The sequence below is a fragment of the Dendrobates tinctorius genome, unplaced genomic scaffold, assembly GCF_039654945.1.
Source record: "Dendrobates tinctorius isolate UK_male_01 unplaced genomic scaffold, ASM3965494v1 ptg000035l, whole genome shotgun sequence".
NCBI classification, from domain to species: Eukaryota; Metazoa; Chordata; class Amphibia; order Anura; family Dendrobatidae; genus Dendrobates; species Dendrobates tinctorius.
This window is the reverse complement of record NW_027361703.1, coordinates 16,156,988-16,179,014: the sequence shown is the minus strand read 5'-3', so window position 1 is coordinate 16,179,014 and position 22,027 is coordinate 16,156,988. Positions and strand designations below refer to the sequence as shown.

At 43.7% G+C, this 22,027-nt stretch overlaps 1 protein-coding gene across 5 annotated transcripts in view; it reads left to right on the top strand.

Annotated features, from left to right (window-relative positions):
- DOCK4 (dedicator of cytokinesis 4) overlaps positions 1-22,027 on the top strand; it is a 505,372-nt gene that overhangs the window by 244,524 nt on the left and 238,821 nt on the right. For all 5 annotated transcript variants that reach the window (XM_073573298.1, XM_073573297.1, XM_073573296.1 and 2 more), the window contains exons 13-14: positions 4,100-4,225; positions 14,769-14,893. In XM_073573298.1, the coding sequence (XP_073429399.1) occupies positions 4,100-4,225; positions 14,769-14,893 (251 nt within the window). The remainder of the gene's footprint in view (positions 1-4,099; positions 4,226-14,768; positions 14,894-22,027) is intronic.

Genomic DNA, 22,027 nt, shown 5'->3' with positions numbered 1-22,027 from the left:
AATTTTAAATATTTATTAACATGATAGGAATAAGACAATGACATGACAAATCTCTCAACAGAAAAAATGGGCGGTGGATGGGAAATTAAGTACCTAGGTATAATGCATGGTCACAATGGCAGCCAAATAGGTAAATATTGCACAAAAGGGGTATGATGCCATAAGTCACAGGTACAGTAAAAGGTAAGGGTCAAATAATTAGAAATAAATAGATGGCAATGCTGAATAAACTGACAAGTACCCAGTAAAAAATATTGCAACTATGCCCCTGCAGTAAAACAGAGTGTATCAAGTCCCAAGATGGATGGGATACAAACAGCCTAGTGGCAAAAAACACACACACACCAAGCTGGCATAAATAATTACCAAAAAAATAAGATATTAAAGTGATTAGTGTATAATGTGGAGAGTAAAGAATGCCAGATGGTGATGAGGGCTGCTTACCCGCTCAGACCGCTGTGCCCATAGTATCAATGCCTTCATCATGCAGGAACTGCTGACACAGTTCAGCCACGTGAGGCCTAGCATTGTCATGCATCAGAAGGACCCCAGGGCCCACTGCACATGCATTTGCTCTCACAATGGGTCTGAGGATCTCATCGTGGTACCTATTGGCAGTAAGGGTACCTCTGGCGAGCACATGCAGGGCTGTGCGGCCCACTAAAAAATGCCTCCCCACACCTTTACTGACCTAATGCCACACCGGTCATCCTGGAGGATGTTGCAGACAGCAGAACTTTCTCTACTGTTTCTCCAGACTCTCTCATCGTCTGTCACATGTGCTCAGTGTGAACCTGTTCTCATCTGTGAAGAGCACGGGGCGCCAGTGTCAAATCTGCCAATCTTGGATTTTCTCTGGCAAATATCAATTGCAGTGCACGGTGTTGGGCTGTAAGCAGAACATCCATGTCCGCTCGGGCTCTCATACCACCGTCATGGAGTCTGTTTCTGACAGTTTGAGACACATGGATTTTAGTGACCTCTGTAGGTCATTTTCCAGGGCTTTGGCACTGCTCCTCCTGTTCCTCCTTACACAGAGGAGGAGGAGGTAGCAGTCCTGATGCTGGGTTGTTGCCCCCTCCACGTCTCCTGGTGTGCTGGCCTGTCTCCTGATATTTTTTCCATACTCTGCACACTGTGCTGACATACACAGCTACCCTTTTTGCCACAGCTCGCATTGATGTGTCATCCTGCATGAGCTTCACTACTTCTGTGGGTTGTATTGTAGACACTGCCTCATGCTATTGTACCTCTAAAGGTGAAAGCATTGACAAAATGTAAAAGTGACCAAAACAGCCAAAAAGGATGAGAACAGACAAATGGTCCGTGGTCACCTGCTGCAGAACCACTCCTTTACAGGTGGTGTCTTGCTAATTGTCTATCATTTCTACCTGTTGTCTGTTTCATTTGCACAACAGCAGGAGAAATTGATTCACAATCGGTGTTGCTTCGTAACTGGACAGGTTGATTTCACAGAAGTGTGATTGACTTGGAGTTCCATTGTTTTGTTTAAGTGTTCCCTTTATTTTTTTAGCAGTATACATGGTTGCCTGAGGGATCTGGCAGCAACTTTCCCCCCTTTTTTTCTCATGTGAATATATGCACTCAGACTAACATGAATGTTTATGGTGGAGATAAGTGAAATAACTTCTGCCAAACACTTAGCTGCTCATTTCATGTCTGTGACCATCTTTCTGACGTTAGAAACAGAATATCTTGTGTCATAGTCTTAAAGGAGCACTTAATTTTTTTTATTGCCCTACCTGTCAACAATCATGAGTGTGTGTGTGTGTGTGGAATGCACACTTGTCAAAAATTGTCATTTCAAACTTCTTTTTTTTGTATAATTTGTGACCTGCTTGCTCACACAGCATCTTCTCAGCGGTGCGGAGTTCACTTTCTCAATGACCTGAGTCTCATAGACTTATATTGAGAAAGTAACCTCTGGTCTACACAGAAGATTCTGTGTGAGCTGGCACGTCACATATGCAGTCACGGGATCCCAGAGAGGAGTGAAGCGGTGTTGGAAACAGCAGAAGACAGCTACTGGTATGTTAATACACTCACTACATACACACTTGTAGTAAAAACACAATAAAAAAAACTGTGGAGAGCTTTTTAAATTAATAGTGTTGCAAATGTATACCATTAAGATCAATGCTACATGTCGTCAGGATTTTCAGAACAATGGTCTCTGAACCCTAGTAAAGATTCTTTTTCATTCTTTTTCGGGCAGCACGGTGGCTCAGTGGTTAGCAAGGCTGCAGCGCTGGGGTCCTGGGTTCGAATCCCACCAAGGACAACATCTGCAAGGAGTTTGTATGTTCTCCCCGTGTTTGCGTGGGTTTCCTCCGGGTACTCCGGTTTCCTCCCACACTCCAAAGACCTACTGATAGGGAATTTAGATTGTGAGCCCCCATCGGGGACAGTGATGAAAATGTGTGCAAACTGTAAAGCGCTGCGGAATATGTTAGCGCTATATAAAAATAAAGATTATTATTATTATTATTCATATTCCCTAGAGAGGATAAACAAACATCTGACTTAAAGGGGCTGTCCAGAACTATTTTTTTTTCTTACTATTGGCCTAAAAGCTGACAGGCAAGTCGTTACTAACTACCTGGCTTTTCTACCCAGCATCGGCACTTAGCAGTCGTTGACTTCTCCTGCAAGCGATTCAGCTGTTCAAGGTTAACAGAGCAGCTGTCATGTTGACTGACAGCCAGCTCCAAGTTTCCTAACTTGTGGGAGGCGGCTGTCAATCAGCATGACATCAGCAGTCACACCCCATCAATAAGCATAGTGGAAAAAAAAAAGCCTGTATTTGGTCAACGTGACTTCAGCAGAAGGTGCTGAATCTCTGGCAGGAACAGTCTGTGACCTCTGTGGTGGCAGAGATTGGCACTGGGCACAATGGGCAGATAGGTTGCAGCTACCTACCTGCTTGTTTTTAGGCCCATGGTAAAAACAAAACAAAAAACCTTGACCTGGATAAAGAGAATGTAGCCAAGCATAGCTCCCATGTCAGTTCAAGGCCTAATTCAAAAGGCAAAATGTGTTTCTAGTAATCTAGAACTTGCAGCTTGTTGTGTGTTTCTCGCTCAAATCTTGTGTGTGGTTTCACGTAAATGGTAACACAATAGGCCTTAGTGTTACTGTAAGATTAAAGGGAACCTGTCACCAGCAAAAACTCTGAGCCTGCAGGTATGGGGTTAATCTGCTGGTTAATTACTAACCTGCCCACCACCTCCACATAGCCGAATGCTGCTGGAGAGAAAATTAACTTAATTCCCCCTCGGCAGAGCTCTGGTTTCTGTCTTGGGGGGTGATGCGGGTTCAGTCACCGCTCTGAGTATACAGAACTGCAGTTGTAACCGTCCCACCCCCCCCTTCATATTGGCTGCACAGTGGAGTCAGCTGTCAGTCAGTGGCGGGGGTAGTACGTTCATTTTCTCCGCGCAGTGTTCGCCGGGCTCGTTGGATACGCTAGTAACCTGCAGATTAAGCCCATACCTGTAGTTATAAACATTTTTGCTGGTATCAGGTCTCCTTTAATGTAGACATTTCCTTCTATCACAAACACGATTAACATTTCCTTCTATCACAAACATGATTAACATTTTTTTGTTTGATCCTTCATTATGAATGAAATGGATTATCTGCAGTCACCTATAGTTGTCAGTTGGCATGTAACCATGTTGCTGGGTTGTCATAAACAGCCAAGACTTCAGCTATGGGCTAGTAGAGGATGGTAGCGTATCTTCAGGAGGACAAAATTCAAGGGATCACAATTTTCCATTTTTTTTAAAGTATGAATTTTAAGATTATTCTCCATTTGCATTTTCTATTTTTCTTTAGAAACTGAACAATAAAGTTAATTGAGGCACTAATATATAAATTGTGTACACATCCTCAGCTAATGTAAATCAGAAGTAAAATATGTGTGTGATATCAGTACTTTAAAAAGGAATTCAACAAGATACCGACTGTTTGATGAGTTATGCTAAATTTGCAGAGTTCCACATAAAAAGCTGTAAATAGCCTCAGAATGTCTCCTGAATGCCTCACTTCTGAGCCCTTTTTCTCACTTTTATTCCAGGCTTGGCAGTTTCCCTTCAGCTGCTTCATGGAGACATTGAGCAAATTAGAAGAGATTACTCTTCAGTGTTTACCCGTGGGGTCTCAGTGACCAGAAAGCTGGGTTTCTCAGATGTCATTATGCCTGGTAAGCTTGAGGAAAACAAAAGGTGCATGTTGCAGTAGCTGCAGATACCGTACTAATTGCTAACATTCCGAAACAGACTTTTTCAGCCGTGATTGTCATTTGAGAGGTTTCCTCCATTGCATTAATACAAAACAATTGTATACATATCTAGTACTTCTCATTCTTGATGATACTGTGTCTGAAGTTACTTTGTTAAACAATGAAATGATATATACCTCTGTATCTAGTGCTTAGCATAAATGAGTACACCCCCTTTGAAAAGTAAAATTTTAATCAATTTCTTACTGAATACAAAAACATTTTGCATTTTGACAAAAAATCACCTCATACCATGCACTGTCCTCCCTCCCCCACTGCATTTAGCTCACTCTCTGATTTTGAACCAGTCACAGAAGAAGTAGTAAGCAGTCTCCTTGCATCTTCTCGCCCAACCACTTGCATCAGTGACCCACTTTCGTCACATCTCCAGTCCTTTTCCCCTGCTGTCACCCCTCACCCAACTAAAATATTTAACCTCTCTCTCTCTTCTGGTATCTTTCCCTCCTCATTTAAGATTTAAGCATGCCATCATACATCCACTACTTAAAAAACCATCCCTCGACCAAAACTGTGCCGCTAACTATAGACCTGTCTCTAATCTTCCCTTCATCTCTAAACTCCTGGAACGCCTGGTCCACTCCCGTCTTATCCGCTATCTCTTTGATAACTCTCTTCTCGACCTTCTCCAATCCAGTTTCCGCTCTTTACACTCTACTGAAACTGCCCTCACTAAAGTCTCTAATGATCTACTAACAGTTAAATCAAATGGTCATTACTCCATGCTAATTCTCTTGGATCTCTCTGCAGCATTCGACACTGTGGATCATCAGCTCCTCCTCACTATGCTCCGTTCCATTGGCCTCAAGGACACCATTCTCTCCTGGTTCTCCTCCTATCTCTGTGACCACTCCTTTACTGTATCTTTTGCTGGCTCCTCCTCCTCTCATCTTCCCCTTACTGTTGGGGTTCCTCAAGGATCAGTCCTACGCCCCCTCCTCTTCTCTTTGTACACTGCCCCTATTGGTCGAACACTCAGTAGATTTGGTTTCCAATACCATCTCTATGCTGATGACACCCAATTATACGCTTCTTCTCCTGACATCACGTCTGCCTTTCTAGAAAACACCAGCGATTGTCTAAGCGCTGTGTCTAACATCATGTCCTCACTATATCTGAAACTGAACCTGTGAAAGACAGAACTCCTTGTGTTTCCTCCTGCTACTAATGTACCTATACACGACATTGCCATTTCCATGTGTGGTTCCACTATTACTCCCCTGCAACATGCCTGCTGTCTTGGGGTCATACTTGACTCCGAGCTTTCCTTTGCCCCCCACATCCGATCATTGGCTGGCTCTTGTTATCTGCACCTCAAAAACATTTCTAAAATTTGACCTTTTCTTACTTTTGACTCCACAAAAACTCTTACTGTTTCTCTTATTCACTCTCGCCTCGACTATTGTAACTCTCTTCTAATCGGTCTCCCTCTTACCAAACTCTCCCCCCTCCAATCTGTCTTGAATGCTGCAACCAGGATCATATTCCTCACCAGTCGTTATACCGATGCCTCTACCTTGTGCAAGTCATTACACTGGCTACCCATCCACACCAGAATCCAGTACAAACTTATTACCCTCACCCACAAAGCTCTCCATGACTCAGCACCACCCTACATCTCCTCACTTGTTTCAGTATACCACCCTACCCGCGCCCTCTGTTCGGTTGATGACCCGAGGATAGCATCCTCAATAATCAGAACCTCCCACTCTCGTCTCCTAGACTATACACGTGCTGCGCCAATTCTTTGGAATGCACTTCCCTGGTCAATACGATTAGTCCCCAATCCCCACAATTTTAAGTGTGCCTTGAAAACGCATTTTTTCAGACTGGCCTATCGCCTCAGCGCATTAACCTAATCTATCCCTGTGTGGCATAGTCTAAAGATTTACCATAACCAGGTTCCCCACATCTTGTTCCCACATGCTTTATGCATCCATTAGCCCTCTGTGTCTGTACTGATACACACTTAACGTTATGGCTGGTCCATACAATCAGGACAATTGTTACCACCCACCTTTCGTGTCTACGTTTTTCCTCATAGATTGTAAGCTTGCGAACAGGGCCCTCATTCCTCTTGGTATCTGTTATGATCTATGTGATTATTGTTATGCTGTAATGTCTATCGTCTGTGTACATGTCCCCTCTGAAATGTAAAGTGCTGCGGAATATGTTGGCGCTATAGAAATTTTAGTATTATTATTATTATTATTATTATTATTATTATTATTATTATTATTATTATTAAAAAAGAATATGGAACATTTTTCAAGCCATAACATGAAAGTAAGATTAATAATATAACTTTCTTTACAAAATGTTCAGGTTGTGTTTAATTTATTTGATCAAGGCAAAGGAAGAATTGGTTCCAGCTGCTTATAAAATCCTTTTCTTCATTGAAAAAACGTATTAAAATGCACAAATAGCTTATGCGCTCTCCACAAGTGCCATAACAGACAGAGGCTGCGCATTTCAAGGTCGAAACGCGTAGCCTCTGTCTGTTATGGCACCTGTGGAAAGTGCATAAGCTGTTTGTGCATTTTAATACGTTTTTTCAATAAAGAAGAAAAGGATTTTATACGCAGCTGGAACCAATTCTTCCTTTGCCTTGTTCATTACCACGTTTGTCTGCACGGGGTTCCGAGAATATGCGCAGGTGGCTGGTGAGCTGGCTTACTTTTAATTTAGGTGTTCAATTGGGTTCAGATCAGAAGACATACTTGGCAACTAATTAACGTTCACCCTGTTCTTCAAAAATGCAACAGGGGCCTTAAATGTGTGTTTTGGGTAATTTGTCTTTTTGGAGCAGTGCATGTCTACCAAGGGATGGTAGCATCTTCTCTTTAAAGATGTAGCAGTACATCAGTGAATTCATGATGCCATCAATGAAATGTAGCTCCCCAGTACCAGCAGCACTCATGCAGCCCCACAAAAGAGCACTGCCACCGCCGTGTTTCACTGTAGGCACCTTGAATTTTTCTTAGTACTCCTTACCTTTGTGATGCCATACAATTTTGAAGCAACCAGTTCAAAAACCATTTATCTTGGTCTCATTACTCCAATGTATAGAGTCCCAGTAGTGTTCATATCTTTCTGCATCGCCCCTGGCAGATTGTATTACTTTTTTGCATGGGTTTTTTGAGAGGCTTCCTTTGTGGATGACACCCATGCATGCCATCCTCTGCAGTGTACACCGTATTGTGTCACGGGGAACCTCACAGTTTTGCCTTCTACTTGTTTAGCTAACTGCAGTTAAGTTGCATGGCGATATTCTTCAGCCAGTCCCATAAGAAGTCTCTGTAATTTGTGAGATGTCTGTTATGTGGTTGCAGTTTCATCTATGTAAATTTTATTTGCATCACATTTTCTACAATATTCTGACTGATAAGTAAATCTTTGCTGATCTTCTTGCAGCCTTTACTTTTCTTACATAAAGAAATAATTTTCTTTCCCAGGCTTATGTGACATTTCTCCAGTCACCTTCCACGACAGCTACATTAGAGGATGCCTTCCCCGCCCTAATAGGGGACAGGAACACAAAGAGGTTAAATACCCCTCCCCTTCCTGCAACCACCAGTGTTTTCCTGTCCCCTATGGGGCATGAAGAGGTCTACGATGGTGCTGCCGTGGCCGGCGATCGGGAGCACCCCACGGCCAGTACCAGCTGGGATACCTGTCAAATGCCGGGCAGCCGAGGTCGGGGGCCTTGCTCTCCTCAGGTGGCTGCTCCCGTCTCCGCCTGCATGGTGGGACTCGGGACTCTCCCGCCTCTCCTGCACCTCCTTCGGGAGTAAAGCGAGGCGGTGATGTGCGCGCCGGGGGCCTCCAGATAGCTCCCCGGCTTCCTCCTCCTCCGTGCTGCCGGTTCCTGGGGGCTCACGCTGGCCGGGGGTGGCGTTCCTCCACTTCGGGCGTTACTGGGCTTTCCACTGGGGCGCGCGTCACTTCCGGTCTGTCCCTATGCGTTCCACGGTGGAGCGCGCGCCGGGGGGCGCGTTACTCCTGGACCGGCGGATACATTCTTGGGCATCCTCATGTGGTTCTCCCCATTGGGCCAAAGTGTGGAGGAGGTGCACAAACAACGCTGGACCCTCGATCTTTCAAGGTCCGGGTGAAGAGATCACCAGGTAAGACACCTGTCTGACACTGACTGTAGACGGCATGGACGGTGACAAGCTCTCTCTCTCTGCGTTGGTGGAGCCCAGCGTACCCCCTCCTACTGTAAGTAGCAGGCGTCGGCCCTGGCTATCCAGCATTTATTTACTAAAATGGCGTAGCATACCTCTCTCTAATATGGGGAGAAAAGGTCTCTGACCCTATGAGGAACTGCCAGACTCCCTTGACATACGGGGAAAGCTCTGCCCCTCCTGTACGGAGAGGTCCTCCGCACTGAGCAGCCCTCTCTCCTGGATAGCATCAAATCCCTCATAATACAGGAGGTTCACTCCTCCATGGCTCCCTTCTCCCAGACCGCCTCCCTCTAGGAGGAGGAGGAAAGCTCCGATAGAATCTGACTTGGACTCAGGCGAAATTCAGTCCTCGGATTCAGAGGACGCTCGGGAGATTGAGGGTTCCTCTTCCACGTCCACACCTAAAACCAGGGAACAAAAAATATCACTTGGTTCCAAGAATATGGGTGAGCTAATCAGTATGGTTAAGAGCACCATAGGGGTGGAGGAGAAAGAAGTTAAATACACGGTACAGGACGAGATGTCAGGCTGAAGCCCAAAGAAGGTGTCCTGTACACGAGAACGTACAGAATCTGATCCTCCATAAAAGGAGGCCTCCCTAAAAAAAAAAAACCTATCCCTTTGAGGGCTCCTCCCAGCTCAAAGATCCTATGGATCGAGAGCAATATATATTTATATTTTTGAGTGCTTATCAAGGAAGTCCTGGGACACTTCTACAAATATGCTAGAAGCTAATATCGCTTTCACATGCCCTGTCTCTATGATTACGCACAGACTCGGGGGGGGGGGGAAGATACCTGACGCCCTACCCCTACTGCAGAAGGCGACGAGGTTCTTAGCCGATGCTTCCGCTGGCGGTCGCTAAACAACTTGAGACCAGGGCGGAAGACCAGCCTGTAATTCGCAGGTCTCGGGGAATTCTTTAATGCACCGGCTCTTCTAGGCTGAGCGTGACTGCTCTCGCCAGGTCTGGGTAGCCGCAAAAGCAGCCGTCCTTTCTAACTCCTCTAGAGAAGTGCCCTGGTTAAAATCCTAAGGGAGGCGACTTATCTCCAAATGGTGCGCCATCCCCTTCCAGGGCCACTATGTGTTCAAGCCTGTCCTGGATAACATCCTGGACAAAGCTTCGGACAAAAGGATCTCTTCCGGAACATAGAAATCCCAGTAGACGGATTTTTCGTCCCTCCCGTGACCAAACCTCTGTCAACAGCTATTCTAAGCTGAATTTGCATGCCCTCGTCAGATCACGGCCGCTAAGCAGCTTGAGGCTGGGCCAGTACCGGCATGAGAGACTGGCTGTGAATCTCTGGTCCTGTTGACATACTCAGGAAGAGTATAGGGGGGCAAGGGCAGGAACATCCTTGTCCCTAACCTTCAATAGACCCCAGATAAGCAATAACGCCCTGTTGGGGGTTGTCTCTCGCTCTTTTTTTTCACCCGCTGGCAGTCCATCTCCACAAATCAGTGGTCCACCGTACCATACGAGATGGACTAAAAATTGGGTTCAAGAGTCCTTCCCCGTAATGCTTAGTGGTAACCTCCCTTCAGCCTCCACACCTTCAGGGCTCCTTACCAAGAGATCTCTGGTAGAACACGCGGGTGCCAAAGCGGGAGAAGGACACGGCCATTACGCACGTCCCTTCCTGGTGAACGAAGCCATCAGAGAAAAACCGAATCATAAACCTGAAGCTATTAAACGAAGCTGTCCGGTACAGGCAATTCAAAATGGAGTCAATCAGGGACAGTCCCGCTCATCGGACAGAACTGGGTAATGGCAACGGTAGATCTGAAGGGTGCCTATTACCATGTGCCAATCTATCCGACCATGTATCTCTCAAAGATCATGGCAGAAGCATTGATTTTCATCCGGCGCCAGGGGATAGGCGTTATCCCATATCTGGGCGACTTCCTCCTCTCTATACCATCTATCTCATGTCAGAAGATGGATGTAGGAAAGACCCCGGGGATATTAAGATCCCTCGGTTGGATACCGAACCTGGTCTATCCCTCCACGAGAAGGAAGCTTCTGGGAGTTCTCTCGGACTCAAGGGGAAAGACCTCCTTCCTACCTAAGGTTTGTCAGGTTTGCCCACAAAAGAACCTGGTTCAGAACCAGCGGGCACCGACCCTCAGAGTCAATGTATGCTCTAGGATCTCTGACCACATGCATCCAGGCGGTTTCTTGGGCTCAGGCCCACACCCAAATTCTACAAAGCCACGTGCTTTTATATTCCAGGATCCGCCTGGCCTACGCGGCGACAAATTCCATTGTCCTGAAGGATTCCCCTCCCTGGTCAGGTTAAACCGGCCCTGAGGTGGTGGTTGAACTACCGAAATCTTCAGAAGGGATTCAGCCGGATTCAGCTTCCCCTGAAAACACTCCGCTCAGATGCCAGCCAACGAGGCTGGGGAGCAGTAGTAGAGAGATCCTATTTTCAGGGGCGATGGCTGCCGAGCATCAGCACCAGTTCCTCAAATCTGAGAGAACTGAAGGCGGTAGAAAAAGCACTAAAAGACGTCATCATCGCTAATCCAAAATCGCCACGTCTGTATCTACTCGGACAACATGACCACAGTGGCCTATCTCCAGCCAAGGGGGTACAAAGTACGCCAGCCTGAAGGCAATAGCAGCAAGGATCTTCTCCTGGTCAGTACGTCTGAAAGGATCAGACAACACCCAGGCAGATTTCCTCAGTCAAGAAGACGTTCATCCGGAGGAGTGGCGCCTGGACCAGACGGTATTCGTGTCCCTAGCCTCAAGATGGGGCGGAGGTGGACTTAGTCGCCAACAGGCAAAATGCGAAGACAGGGGTATTCGTCTCCCTCAACCACATGGACGGAGTGCGAGGAATAGATGCCCTTCACCCAATGGTGGGATTCCAACCTCGCATATACCTGCCCACGCATACCGATGCAGGCAAAAAACATCTCAGGAAATCCAGACGGACCGAGTTCCCACAATACTAATCGCCCCTCTGTGGCCCGGAATAAGTTGGTACAGTGCCCTACTTGCCATGGCCCAGAAAGGCCCTGGCTTCTACCCCAAAAAGGGCGACCTCCTTCACCAAGGTCCTCTGCTACACCTGGAAGAAGGCAAATAGAACCTGGCAGCATGGTTATTGAGGCCGAATTCCTAAGAGCCAAATGGCTCTCTGATAGGGTAATCCAAACCCTTCAGGAAAGCCAAAAACCAATAACCAAGGCCATCTATGCCAAGGTCTGGGAAAAGGTTTACGCCCTGGTGCTCTCCAGGCACCCCTGATCCCTTCCATCCCAGTGCAGCACAGACCCTAGACATTTACAAAAGGTCTAGAACAAGGCATTATCCCCAGCACACTAAAGGTATAAATATCAGCTCTTGGCACCTTTTTTGATCTTGACCTGGCCAGCCACCGCTGGATCAAACGATTTTATGGCTTCGGCAGCCAGGATTCGTCCTAAACTCCGCAGTCAGGGGCCTCCTTGGGATCTCAACACCGTGCTCAACACCCTAACCTAAGGTCAATTTGAGCCTCTAGATTCCATGACCATGAAAACCTAACCCTTTAACCATCCTCTTAATGGCCTGTCACACTAAGCGATATCGCTAGCAATATAGCTATAACTTGTGACGTTATAACGATATTGTTAGCGATATCGCTGTGTGTGATACTTACCTACGACCCGCTCCCCCGCTGCTTATCGCTGATTGCACGAGAACAGGCTGGACTGTTTCTCGTCGTCGGCTTCCTGCGGCGCTTCCTGTGGAGAGACGAGCGTGGAGCCGGGCGTGAGGACGCAGGATCGCCTAGTGTGACAGGTAAGTAGCGACCCCCGTCCCCAGCGATGTCGCTGGTGAGATCTGTCTGTGTGGCAGCTCACTAGCGACCACTTAGCGATGCACCAGCGATCCTGACCGCGTCATATCGCTGGTCAGGATCGCTGGTACATCGCTAAGTGTGACAGTACCCTTAGTCGCAATTACTGCGGCTAGACGTATAGGAGAATTGCAGGCCCTGTCAATTCAAGAAGCTTACCTTGCAATCATTACAGATATTATCTTGAGATTAGATCACGCCTTTCTACTCAAACTTTCATAGGGATCAGGACATTGTACTGTCTTCATTCGGCCCAAGCTCTTCCAACCATGATGAAGAGACCTTCCATACTCTCGACATTTGCAGAGTGGTCCTGTCTACCGACAATAGAGTGAAGCCTAGCGGATTCACCAGAATTTATTCATCCAGTTCTCAGGACGAAATAAGGGCAAGAAGACGTCAAAGAACACGATCGCGAATTGGATCACACAATCTATCTGCCTGACCTACGCATCACAGAAGCTGGCTCCACCCGCCTCACTGAGGGCACATTCTAGCCGTGCGACAGCAACATCATGGGCAAAAACGGGGAATGCTTCGTCAGAGCGGATATGCCGAACCGCCACCTGGTCGTCCATCCACACGTTCACCAGGCGTTACAGGCTAAATTTCAATGGGGATTTAACATTTAGCAGACGAGTGCTGCAGGCTGTGATCCCCCCCCTAGAGAAATTAGCTGTTGGTATTACTCCGATGTAGCTGTCGTGGAAAGTGACTGGAGAAAATAGAATTTGACTTACCGATAATTCGGTTTCTAGGAACCTTCCACGACAGCACTAATTTCCCTCCCTATCTGATATTCTTATTGGATGATTCCTGCACTTTGGTGGTAACTATTCATACTGGTGTCCAGGAAAACACTGGTGGTTGCAGGAGGGGGAGGGGTATTTAACCTCTTTGTGTTCCTGTCCCTTATTAGGGCGGGGAAGGCATCCTCCGATGTAGCTGTCGTGGAAGGTTCCCAGAAACCGAATTACCGGTAAGTCTAATTCTATTTTCTCTTCCATGTGGTGCCATTGCTAACAAAATGAAATGGGAAGGAGTTTTCATTAATCAACCCCGTTTTATAGTCCACTGTCATCTGAACACTCGTTTCTTGAATAATTAGACTTGTCTGTTGTTGAATTCTTGTTAATTAGAATTTAGTAGTCTAAACTTTACAGCGCAACTCCAGCATTTTCTTTTTGTTTTATTTAGTTCAGCGCTGGAGTGGTTCTACTAATCTAACTTCCCTGACCCTTGTATTATACTTACCAGCTGCCATCTTCAGCTCTTCCTACTTCCTTTGTTGTCCGTACTGCACTGCCATCTTGTGACCGCAACTCCTGACTGATTGGAAATAAGAGTCACAAGCTCTCAATGTAAGTCTTTGAGATTCTCTTTCTGACTCTCATAGATTTACTGTACATTAAGTTGTGTCTTTCGGATAGTTCGGTAAACACTGAAGCGATCCAGCAGGTCTCATACTGCTGGAGACTAAGTAGAGCAGTGCCAATAAAAGACAAAGAGGGAAGCTGGTAAGTATAAGACTAGGTTTAGGGAACTACTGATTAGTAGCACCACTCCAGCACTGCAATAAGAGAAAAACGGTGGAGTGGTGCTTTAAGTTTGCTCCTAAGGCTACGTTCCCATGATGTCTTTTGGGTGAGTTTTTTATCCTGCATTTTTAAAAACTAGAATTAACCTATTGTACCTTATGGATGCAGAAATGGTGTATAAAAGCTGCAACAGCAAAAGTTCATCGTGGGAACCAAGCCTTAGACTTTCATTGGAGTGCGCTCAGTTTTACAGCAAGATCTTGAATTCATTTGTTAAGAAACTTATTTTTTGAGGGTATGCAAGATGGCAAATCTTGTTTGCAATCAATGACCCACATTTGTGGTAGTATTTTGCAATATGGCATCCCATAGAAAATGTTGATTATGAAAGGAAACAAATGTTTTTTGTCACACCCGATGGGGTGTACTTATTTATGCTGATCGCTGTACATAATCACAATAATGTTGTTACATAGTCGGTTATAATTAAAAAGTGGTGTTTTAAATTAAATGTTGGCTTTTTTTCACGCTTCATTGACCATCATGTAAAATATGAAAGGTATAGATTAGCCAACAGAGTTTTACAGCTCTTAGCTTCCCAGCAATTTATAATGGCTACTATAAGCAGTTTACTAAAACAGAAAGATTATGAAATTTTGAAAAAGAAAAAAAAAATGTCAATGCTATGTAGTAAATGTTTTCAAAATCTTCAGAACTGCCCTTGACAAATGATTTTCTTTTTTAACAAAGTATAATAATTTTTAATAATTTTGATGAACTGCGTTTGCGAGCTGATGTATAGAATTCATGTATGAAGCACATTGTATTTATGTATTTGTGCTTCATTCTCTTATTCCTACAGGTGAAATGAGGAATGACTTGTACATCACTTTAGAAAAAGGAGAATTTGAAAAAGGGGGTAAAAGTGTTGCAAGAAATGTACAAATTACAATGATTATTGTGAACAATGAAGGACAAATTCTTAAGGTAATTGAAGTACAGAGAGAAGGTTCCCATTATACTTTTTGTCTGTGACTTGGGCACTAGTCACACCGTGGCTTGTGCTTGTAACAGGACAGAGCTACACCCAATATGACAAACTATAACTTTAATGAAGTCTACTGAGGTTTTGGTATTTTTACTGCATTTTTTTCTATTTATATCTGCATAATTGAAGAAATGGCTATTATACATTATTCATTTAGCCCCTTACCTAACCCGAAATGCGTCTTTTTACAGCTGTCATTAGGAGAGTCCTTAGTCCTCAGCCACATTTTATGGCAGTCGGAAATAAGGGAATTTTGCACCCAGATATGCAAAAATGTAGTTGGTTTCCTTTTAGGCCTTACAATATGTAGGGTGTAACAGGCCAAGTGTAAATTTAAATCCACGTTCACATGTTCAGTATCTTGTCAGTATTTCACATCAGTATTTGTAAGCCAAATCCAGGAGTGGGTGATAAATACAGAAGTGGTGATGTGTTTCTATTATACTTTTCCTCTGATTGTTCCTCTCTTGGTTTTGGCTTACAAATACTGATGTAAAACACTGTCCAAATACTGAATGTGTGAACATGGCCTTAAGCTGGCAAGCGACTCTGTCAGCAGGTGTTTTCTATGGAATATGAGAGCAGCATGATATTGGGTCAGAGAGCCTGATTCCAGAGAAGTATCACTTGCTTAACTGCTTGGTACAGTTTTGATAGAATCCCTGTTTTCTCTGTTGTAAATGCAGCAGTGCTTAGAATGTTATTCCCTGTATAAAGCCGGGTTCACATACCGTTAATGCAGTCTGCTCAACGCATAGCGTTAACCCTACTCCCTAACGCTATCACGTTATGTGATCGTGCTAGCAGAGATGCTTCATCTGCGCTAGCAGTGGCGGACCCTCGAATGCTGCAGACAGTGTCCGATGGTCCATCACAGAATGGCGGCAGATCGCTAACGCATGCCGCTTATGACATGCGTTAGCGATGGGCTACATTATTGCGGTCTATGGGTGCGCTGTCTCATCCGTTACATAGCGTTAATGCCGCTATGTAACGGATGCATTAAACGCACCCCCCTAACACAATATTTACCCAGCCTAATCTCGCCCACACTACAGACTGGCAACTTACTGTGTACACTCTGACTTGTCAGCAAGCTGCCAAATACTGGTGGTTGTATATACATAGCCAAAATTGCTGATTGGCCAAAGGACTGTAGTCCTTAATAAAGGGGGTTTTACACATAGCGATATCGCTATAACGTCACCGATTTTGTGACGTTATAGCGATATCGCTACGTGTGATACTTACCTCCGACCGGCTCCCCCGCTGTCCATCGCTGATCACGCGAGAATGTCCGGCTCTATTTCTCGTCGTCCGCTTCCTGCTGTGACGGCAAGCGACGCGTGGAGGCTGGCGGGAGGACGCCAGGATCGCTGCGTGTGAAAGGTGAGTATCGTGCGCTGCGTCGCTGCTGCATCGCTGTGAGGTCTGACTGTGTGACAGCTCACTAGCGATCATTTAGCAATGCACCAGCGACCCTGACCGGGTCGAATCGCTGGTGCATCACTAAATGTAAAGGGGCCTTAAGGAATGCTCCTAATAAAATACAACCAGTGAATGGATTACTGGTGGTGTCTGTGTTACACATATTAGCTGGTCTGGCCTCCACGTGAGACCGAGTCTGGTAGTGCTAATTTCCTGCTGATAAAACACTGATTGTAGTGAAGTTGCAACACACAGCCTGATAAATGACACACCCCTGGAATCAGGCTTTCTGTTCCTACGTCATGCTGCTCTCAAATAAAAAACCGAGTTTGTCGGCGCAGAATGACTGTTCAAACAAAGTACCTGTGCTTGGTGCATGATGTGGCCAAATGTTTAAGTACACCTTCCCACCTGCTTATTTATCATGTGTCTCCACCCTGTTCAGGCAGAATCAAGCCGGTGCTCTCAATCTAAGAAGAGTGGGTTGGAGATAGAGGTAAAACAAGCAAGTGGAAAGGTGTAGTTAAATGTTTGGCAATGCCACAATGCACGAGTGCCTTTTCTTGGTTTGCACAGTCATTCTCTGCTGACCGAGTCCCTTTAAATAGCAAAAACCTGCTAACATATTCATTTTAATGCACTACAGTTCTTAGTATTGCAGTGTATTATACCAGTGATTAAAGTGCAAAATATGCCATAATGGGACTAAAATAAAAATCAACAAAAATGAAAGAATGTTTCATCAAAATTCTTCCTCTGAATGTTGATCCAGTCAATTAACTTTCAGTATCATGAGGTAAAGACCTGTTTGGGGCTGACTGGTTCTTGCATTTTGGATGTACCTATTCCAGCTTCTGTTTATCACTCCCCATCCCTCAGTGGAACTTGATAAACATTTTGTCTTTTTTCAACCATGCTATGCAACATTTAAATTGCAGCTTTTATCTAAAAACAAAATAAAATAAAAAATACGGATAGTATTAATTGGTCCGCCAGGAGCTCTAAAACGGTCACCTTTTTAACACATATGGTGAACACCATAAAAAAATGCCAAAAATGCTGCTTTTTCACAGAAAAGGAATAAAGTGGTCAAATGGTTGTATGTATGGAGAAATGTTGTCTTATCGCACAAAAATGAAAATCTCACATGTCTGTTTTGGAAAAATAAAAATGGTGTATTTTTTAAAATATGACAGGGCAAAAAATTATTTATAAAAAAAGTGTTTTTAATGTGTAAAAGTAAAAAACACCAAACCCTATTGTCACAATACCGCCACTTGCTGTGTCCTAGGGACACTATTATGAGTTCATTTTCTCCTTCACCTCTGATGTCTGATGAACTCCCTCTGCTGGTGAAAGGAGGTAGTGAAATTGATCTGGATGGGAAGAACCTGTCATCTGAACAGGTGGAGTGTGATTGGACATTCGGAATTTCTGAGTGGATATAAGGCAGCCGACGCCCTACAGGGTTGCTGGTGATCCTTTCTGCTCTGTGCTCTGGCATCCAGTTTAGTTCCTGTCTACTAAAAGCTAAGTTTTTGCTCTGCTATTTTTCCATGAGATTTTGTCTGTTTACTTAGTGTTTGTGTTCAGCCTGCCCTGGTTGGGACGGGCTGAACTCCATTTTTGTCTCTGATCAGTTGATCTCTTTGCTCTGTCTTCAGAATATACCCTAGTGCTGATATAGTGATTTTGAAGTCTAGTGACTTCAGGGCCTTTTCTATCAGACGTGTTGGACATTATTTTTGCCAGGGTTTTTTGCGTGATTGCAGCCAGCATCTTTTCTGTCCTTTCCTATCTAGATAGTTGGGCCCCATCATTTGCTCAGCCTGTCTTTCTGTCTGTGTTTGTGTTTTCATCTGTTTTTCACCGACAATACATGTTGGAGGCTGTCTATTGCTTTGGGGTCTGCTCTGGGGCAGTTTAGATTTCCCCTTTCTTTCTTTAGTCTTATTTAGCTCTCCGGCTGTGACGAGGGGTCTAGGGCACCGTAGGAACCCCCCACGGCTACTGTTAGTTGTGGTGAATAGGATCAGGGGTCTGCAATCCGCTAGCTACCAACCTCTCCGGTTTTCTGGACTTAGCTTGTGTGTTTGTTTTTTCCTCCTCCGGTGACTTATTCATAACAGGACGCTGTGAGTGACCGCTCAACCGCCCTATGGATAGTAGGGGCATGTCGGGCTGTTAATGTAGTCTTTTGGTTTCCTCCAGGTGAATTCCTTTCCAGATAATTGCTAGGCTACTTAACTAGTTGGCAAAGTTAGGTAATTGCCATTTGTAGCTTTACTAAAGAGGTATGTGTTTGCCCTGTGTTCATAGTCTGGTATTCTGATCTTCGCTGCTCGACCTGGGATTTGTCTTGACCATCTGTTTGCCTAGCCCTTTTGTCGTGATCCACTGACTTTTGGAATTCTGACCTCGGGCTGTTTCTTGATTATGCCTTTGTCTCATAGCTCTGTCTATGACTAGCCCTATTGGCTTTTGACCTTGGAACTCTTGATTGCCCAGCCTCACATTTTGTCTGTGAGTAGTGACTAGCGTCACACTTATCAACTTTACTACATGGTGAACTTTGGAAAAAGAAAACATTTTCTGTTCATTCTTCCTCCCAAAAAATCAAAATAAAAGCCATCAATAACATTATGAACCCTCAATTTGGTTCCAATAAAAACTTTGAAACCTCCCACAAGGAAACCAAGCACTCATACAACTGACCACAGGACTCCCTTTTCGAGATACTTGTTTCCAGAAGCACACGTGTAGACATACCTTTGGTGCACAGGGACTCGAGTTAAGGGGGTCCGCTACCACCTCCAAAGCAGGTGGAATTGTTCATTATGATTTATTGGACTGCAAGCGCTTATAAACTGTTCTTGCACTGAAGCCCTCTCCCTGTCTCTGTCTACCATTGGCAGTACAATCTGGGCACGATGTATGGTGCAATAAACTAGTATACATGCAATTTTTATTCTGCATTATCTTTTATGTGTTTATTTCTGTAAAACACCAGTGGGATCAAAATAGTCACAGCACCTGTAGAGAACTTCCCTGATGTAATTTCTAAGAAAGGGAACTTTTGGGACATTCTTCGCTGTTCCAACAGGAGCTTTGAAAATTTTGTCTTGATACTATTGCAGCCAAATCTGTGCTCCAAAAGAAAATTAGCATTCCTTCTCTTCTGAACCCTTCCGAATGCCAAAGCAGTAGCTTCTGATCACTTATGGGGTATCACATAATTTTGGAGAAATTGAATAACAAATTGTGGGACCAGTTTTCTCCAATAACCATAAAAAATATGGGGCTAAAATAACATTATAAAATATATATATATATATATATATATATATATATATATATATATATATATATATATATATATATTTTATTTTCACAAACCAGTGTTTCAGTGTTCTTTTGTGTTGTAAAAATGCTCAGTACATGCATTATATGAATTCATTGGGAATATGTGGATTCCAAAATGTGGTCATGTGTGTGTGTGTGTGTGTCCACAATCTGTTCCAGTATAATCTATGTTCCAGTCGAAGAGCAATTCTCTTCTGAGCCTTGCTGTATGCCCAAACAGTGGTGTACATCTCACATATGGAATATTGTCGCACTCTGGAGAAACTACATTTTTTTTTTTGTTTTTATGTTCCAATCTTATGAAATTCTGCAAGCACCTATCCAAGTTTTCAAAACTGATGTCATTAATGGGGGGGTGGGGGTTGGCTGTATTGGCACCTCTGGATCTCAGAAAACGAAATATGCATCCGCCAACTATTGTCAAATGTGCTGCTTCAAAAATTAAAAGTGCTCCTTCCCAGACAACTCCTATCATGCATGCCCCCAAACAGATGTTTTTGATCATATATAGGGTATCATTGAATTCGGCAGAAATTGTGTATCTAATTGTGCAGTCCATTTTTTCTTTTTACAAATTCAAAATTTGGAGCTAACCTAACATTTTATTGAAAATTTTTTATTTTTTTAATTTTTGTACCACTTTTAGTGCAGCAGTGTTTACACAGTGTGACAGGCAGGGACCACAGAAAGTTCAACATAAATGCCTTTGTTCCAGAAACTCGCATAATCAAGAAAACGATATCCTCCTGTTCGCAGCCGGGTCCTCAAACAGTCTGTGTTCCAATGGCACCACCATATCTCTTGGGTGCATCAGCCACTTTGAAGTCTCTGGCTCTATGTTAGCTTCACACAGGCCTGGGTTGCACTGAGCCTCCTGCTCTGCAGCTTGCAAAGCAGAAATCCCAGACAAAACAGAGAGTTTAAATGGAATCATCGACATAGAGCCACTCCCAAATCCTGGTGTGGATGGAGGGATTTGTCCGACCACCAAACCTGCAAATCCATCCAAAAGTGAAATCCCATGTCGGGTTTTCCTAAAAATATGACTGGGTCAACTACTTTGACCAAATCCACACTTTTACTTTGCCTTGTAATCACAGACGTTTTGCTGTAAGCACAATGCGCTCCAGCAGTTTTAATTTGTCTCTATACGCATCCTGGGGGACACATACCGGCCCTCGTATATGATCCCCCTCACTGCTTCACCCACTGTGTGTTTGTTTACGTGAAGCACTTGAAGGGTTAGCAAATTTCCTGGCAGCAGTTTTGAATACTTACTTTGAGGGGTTTTGTTTTTAAAATGGTATGGGGTTTCTCTGATTTATGATCCTCTCAATGTCACTTCAAAGGTAAATATTTTTTTAGTTTGTAAATTTCCTTGAAAAAATGAAAATTTGCTGCTGAACCTGAACCTATAAGCTTCTAACATCCTAACAAAAAATGAAACAAGCAAAAAAGCAAAGCAAATAAAAATGGAAACACCAGAATTACCATTTTTTAGTTTACACATCTGTCAAGAAAATACATTAAAAAGTTATCAAAATATTGTATTTAACCAATAAAAATGTCAGCTCAACACTCAAAACACAAGCCCTCGTACAACTCCATTGATGATAATGTGAAAAATTATGGGTCTGAGAAAATGGTGATGGAAACCAATTTTTTTTTTTCTAAAAAAAATTTTGAACTGTAATCTCAACTTAAACAAAAAATTATATATATATAAGTTCAGTATCATTATAATCTAGTAGACCATGCTGCCAGGTAATTTTTACTTCACAATGATCACCGATAAAGCAAACAAGCAAAAAAGTTATGGTGTAATTGCATTTTTTTACCATTTCTTTATCAGCGCATTGTCTGGTTAAGTGAATGGGGTCAATCAAAACTACAACTTGTCCCACAAAAAGACAAGCCTTAATTTGGCTATGAAAAAAAAAAACTAGTTATAACGTTTGGAAAATGAGAAGAGACAAAATAATGCTCAGAAAAATTGAAAATTTGTCCTATGTTTAAACAATTCTCAGGGTCACAGTGACGGTAAAAATATAAAATGAATACAAAATGATGAATCTATACAAAATTGTACATTTATGTCACAATGATAAAAGAATGAACAGGTTTAAAAAAAAATACAAATTTGAACTACATGTGACTGCTTCTCAGTAATTAGTGACAGATACACAGAAACTGAACACATCAAACAGGAGATACTGGATAATCAATGCAGTTCTATTAACCTCTATTAATAGCTGTGATTCATTCTGAGCTATAGTTTTTTT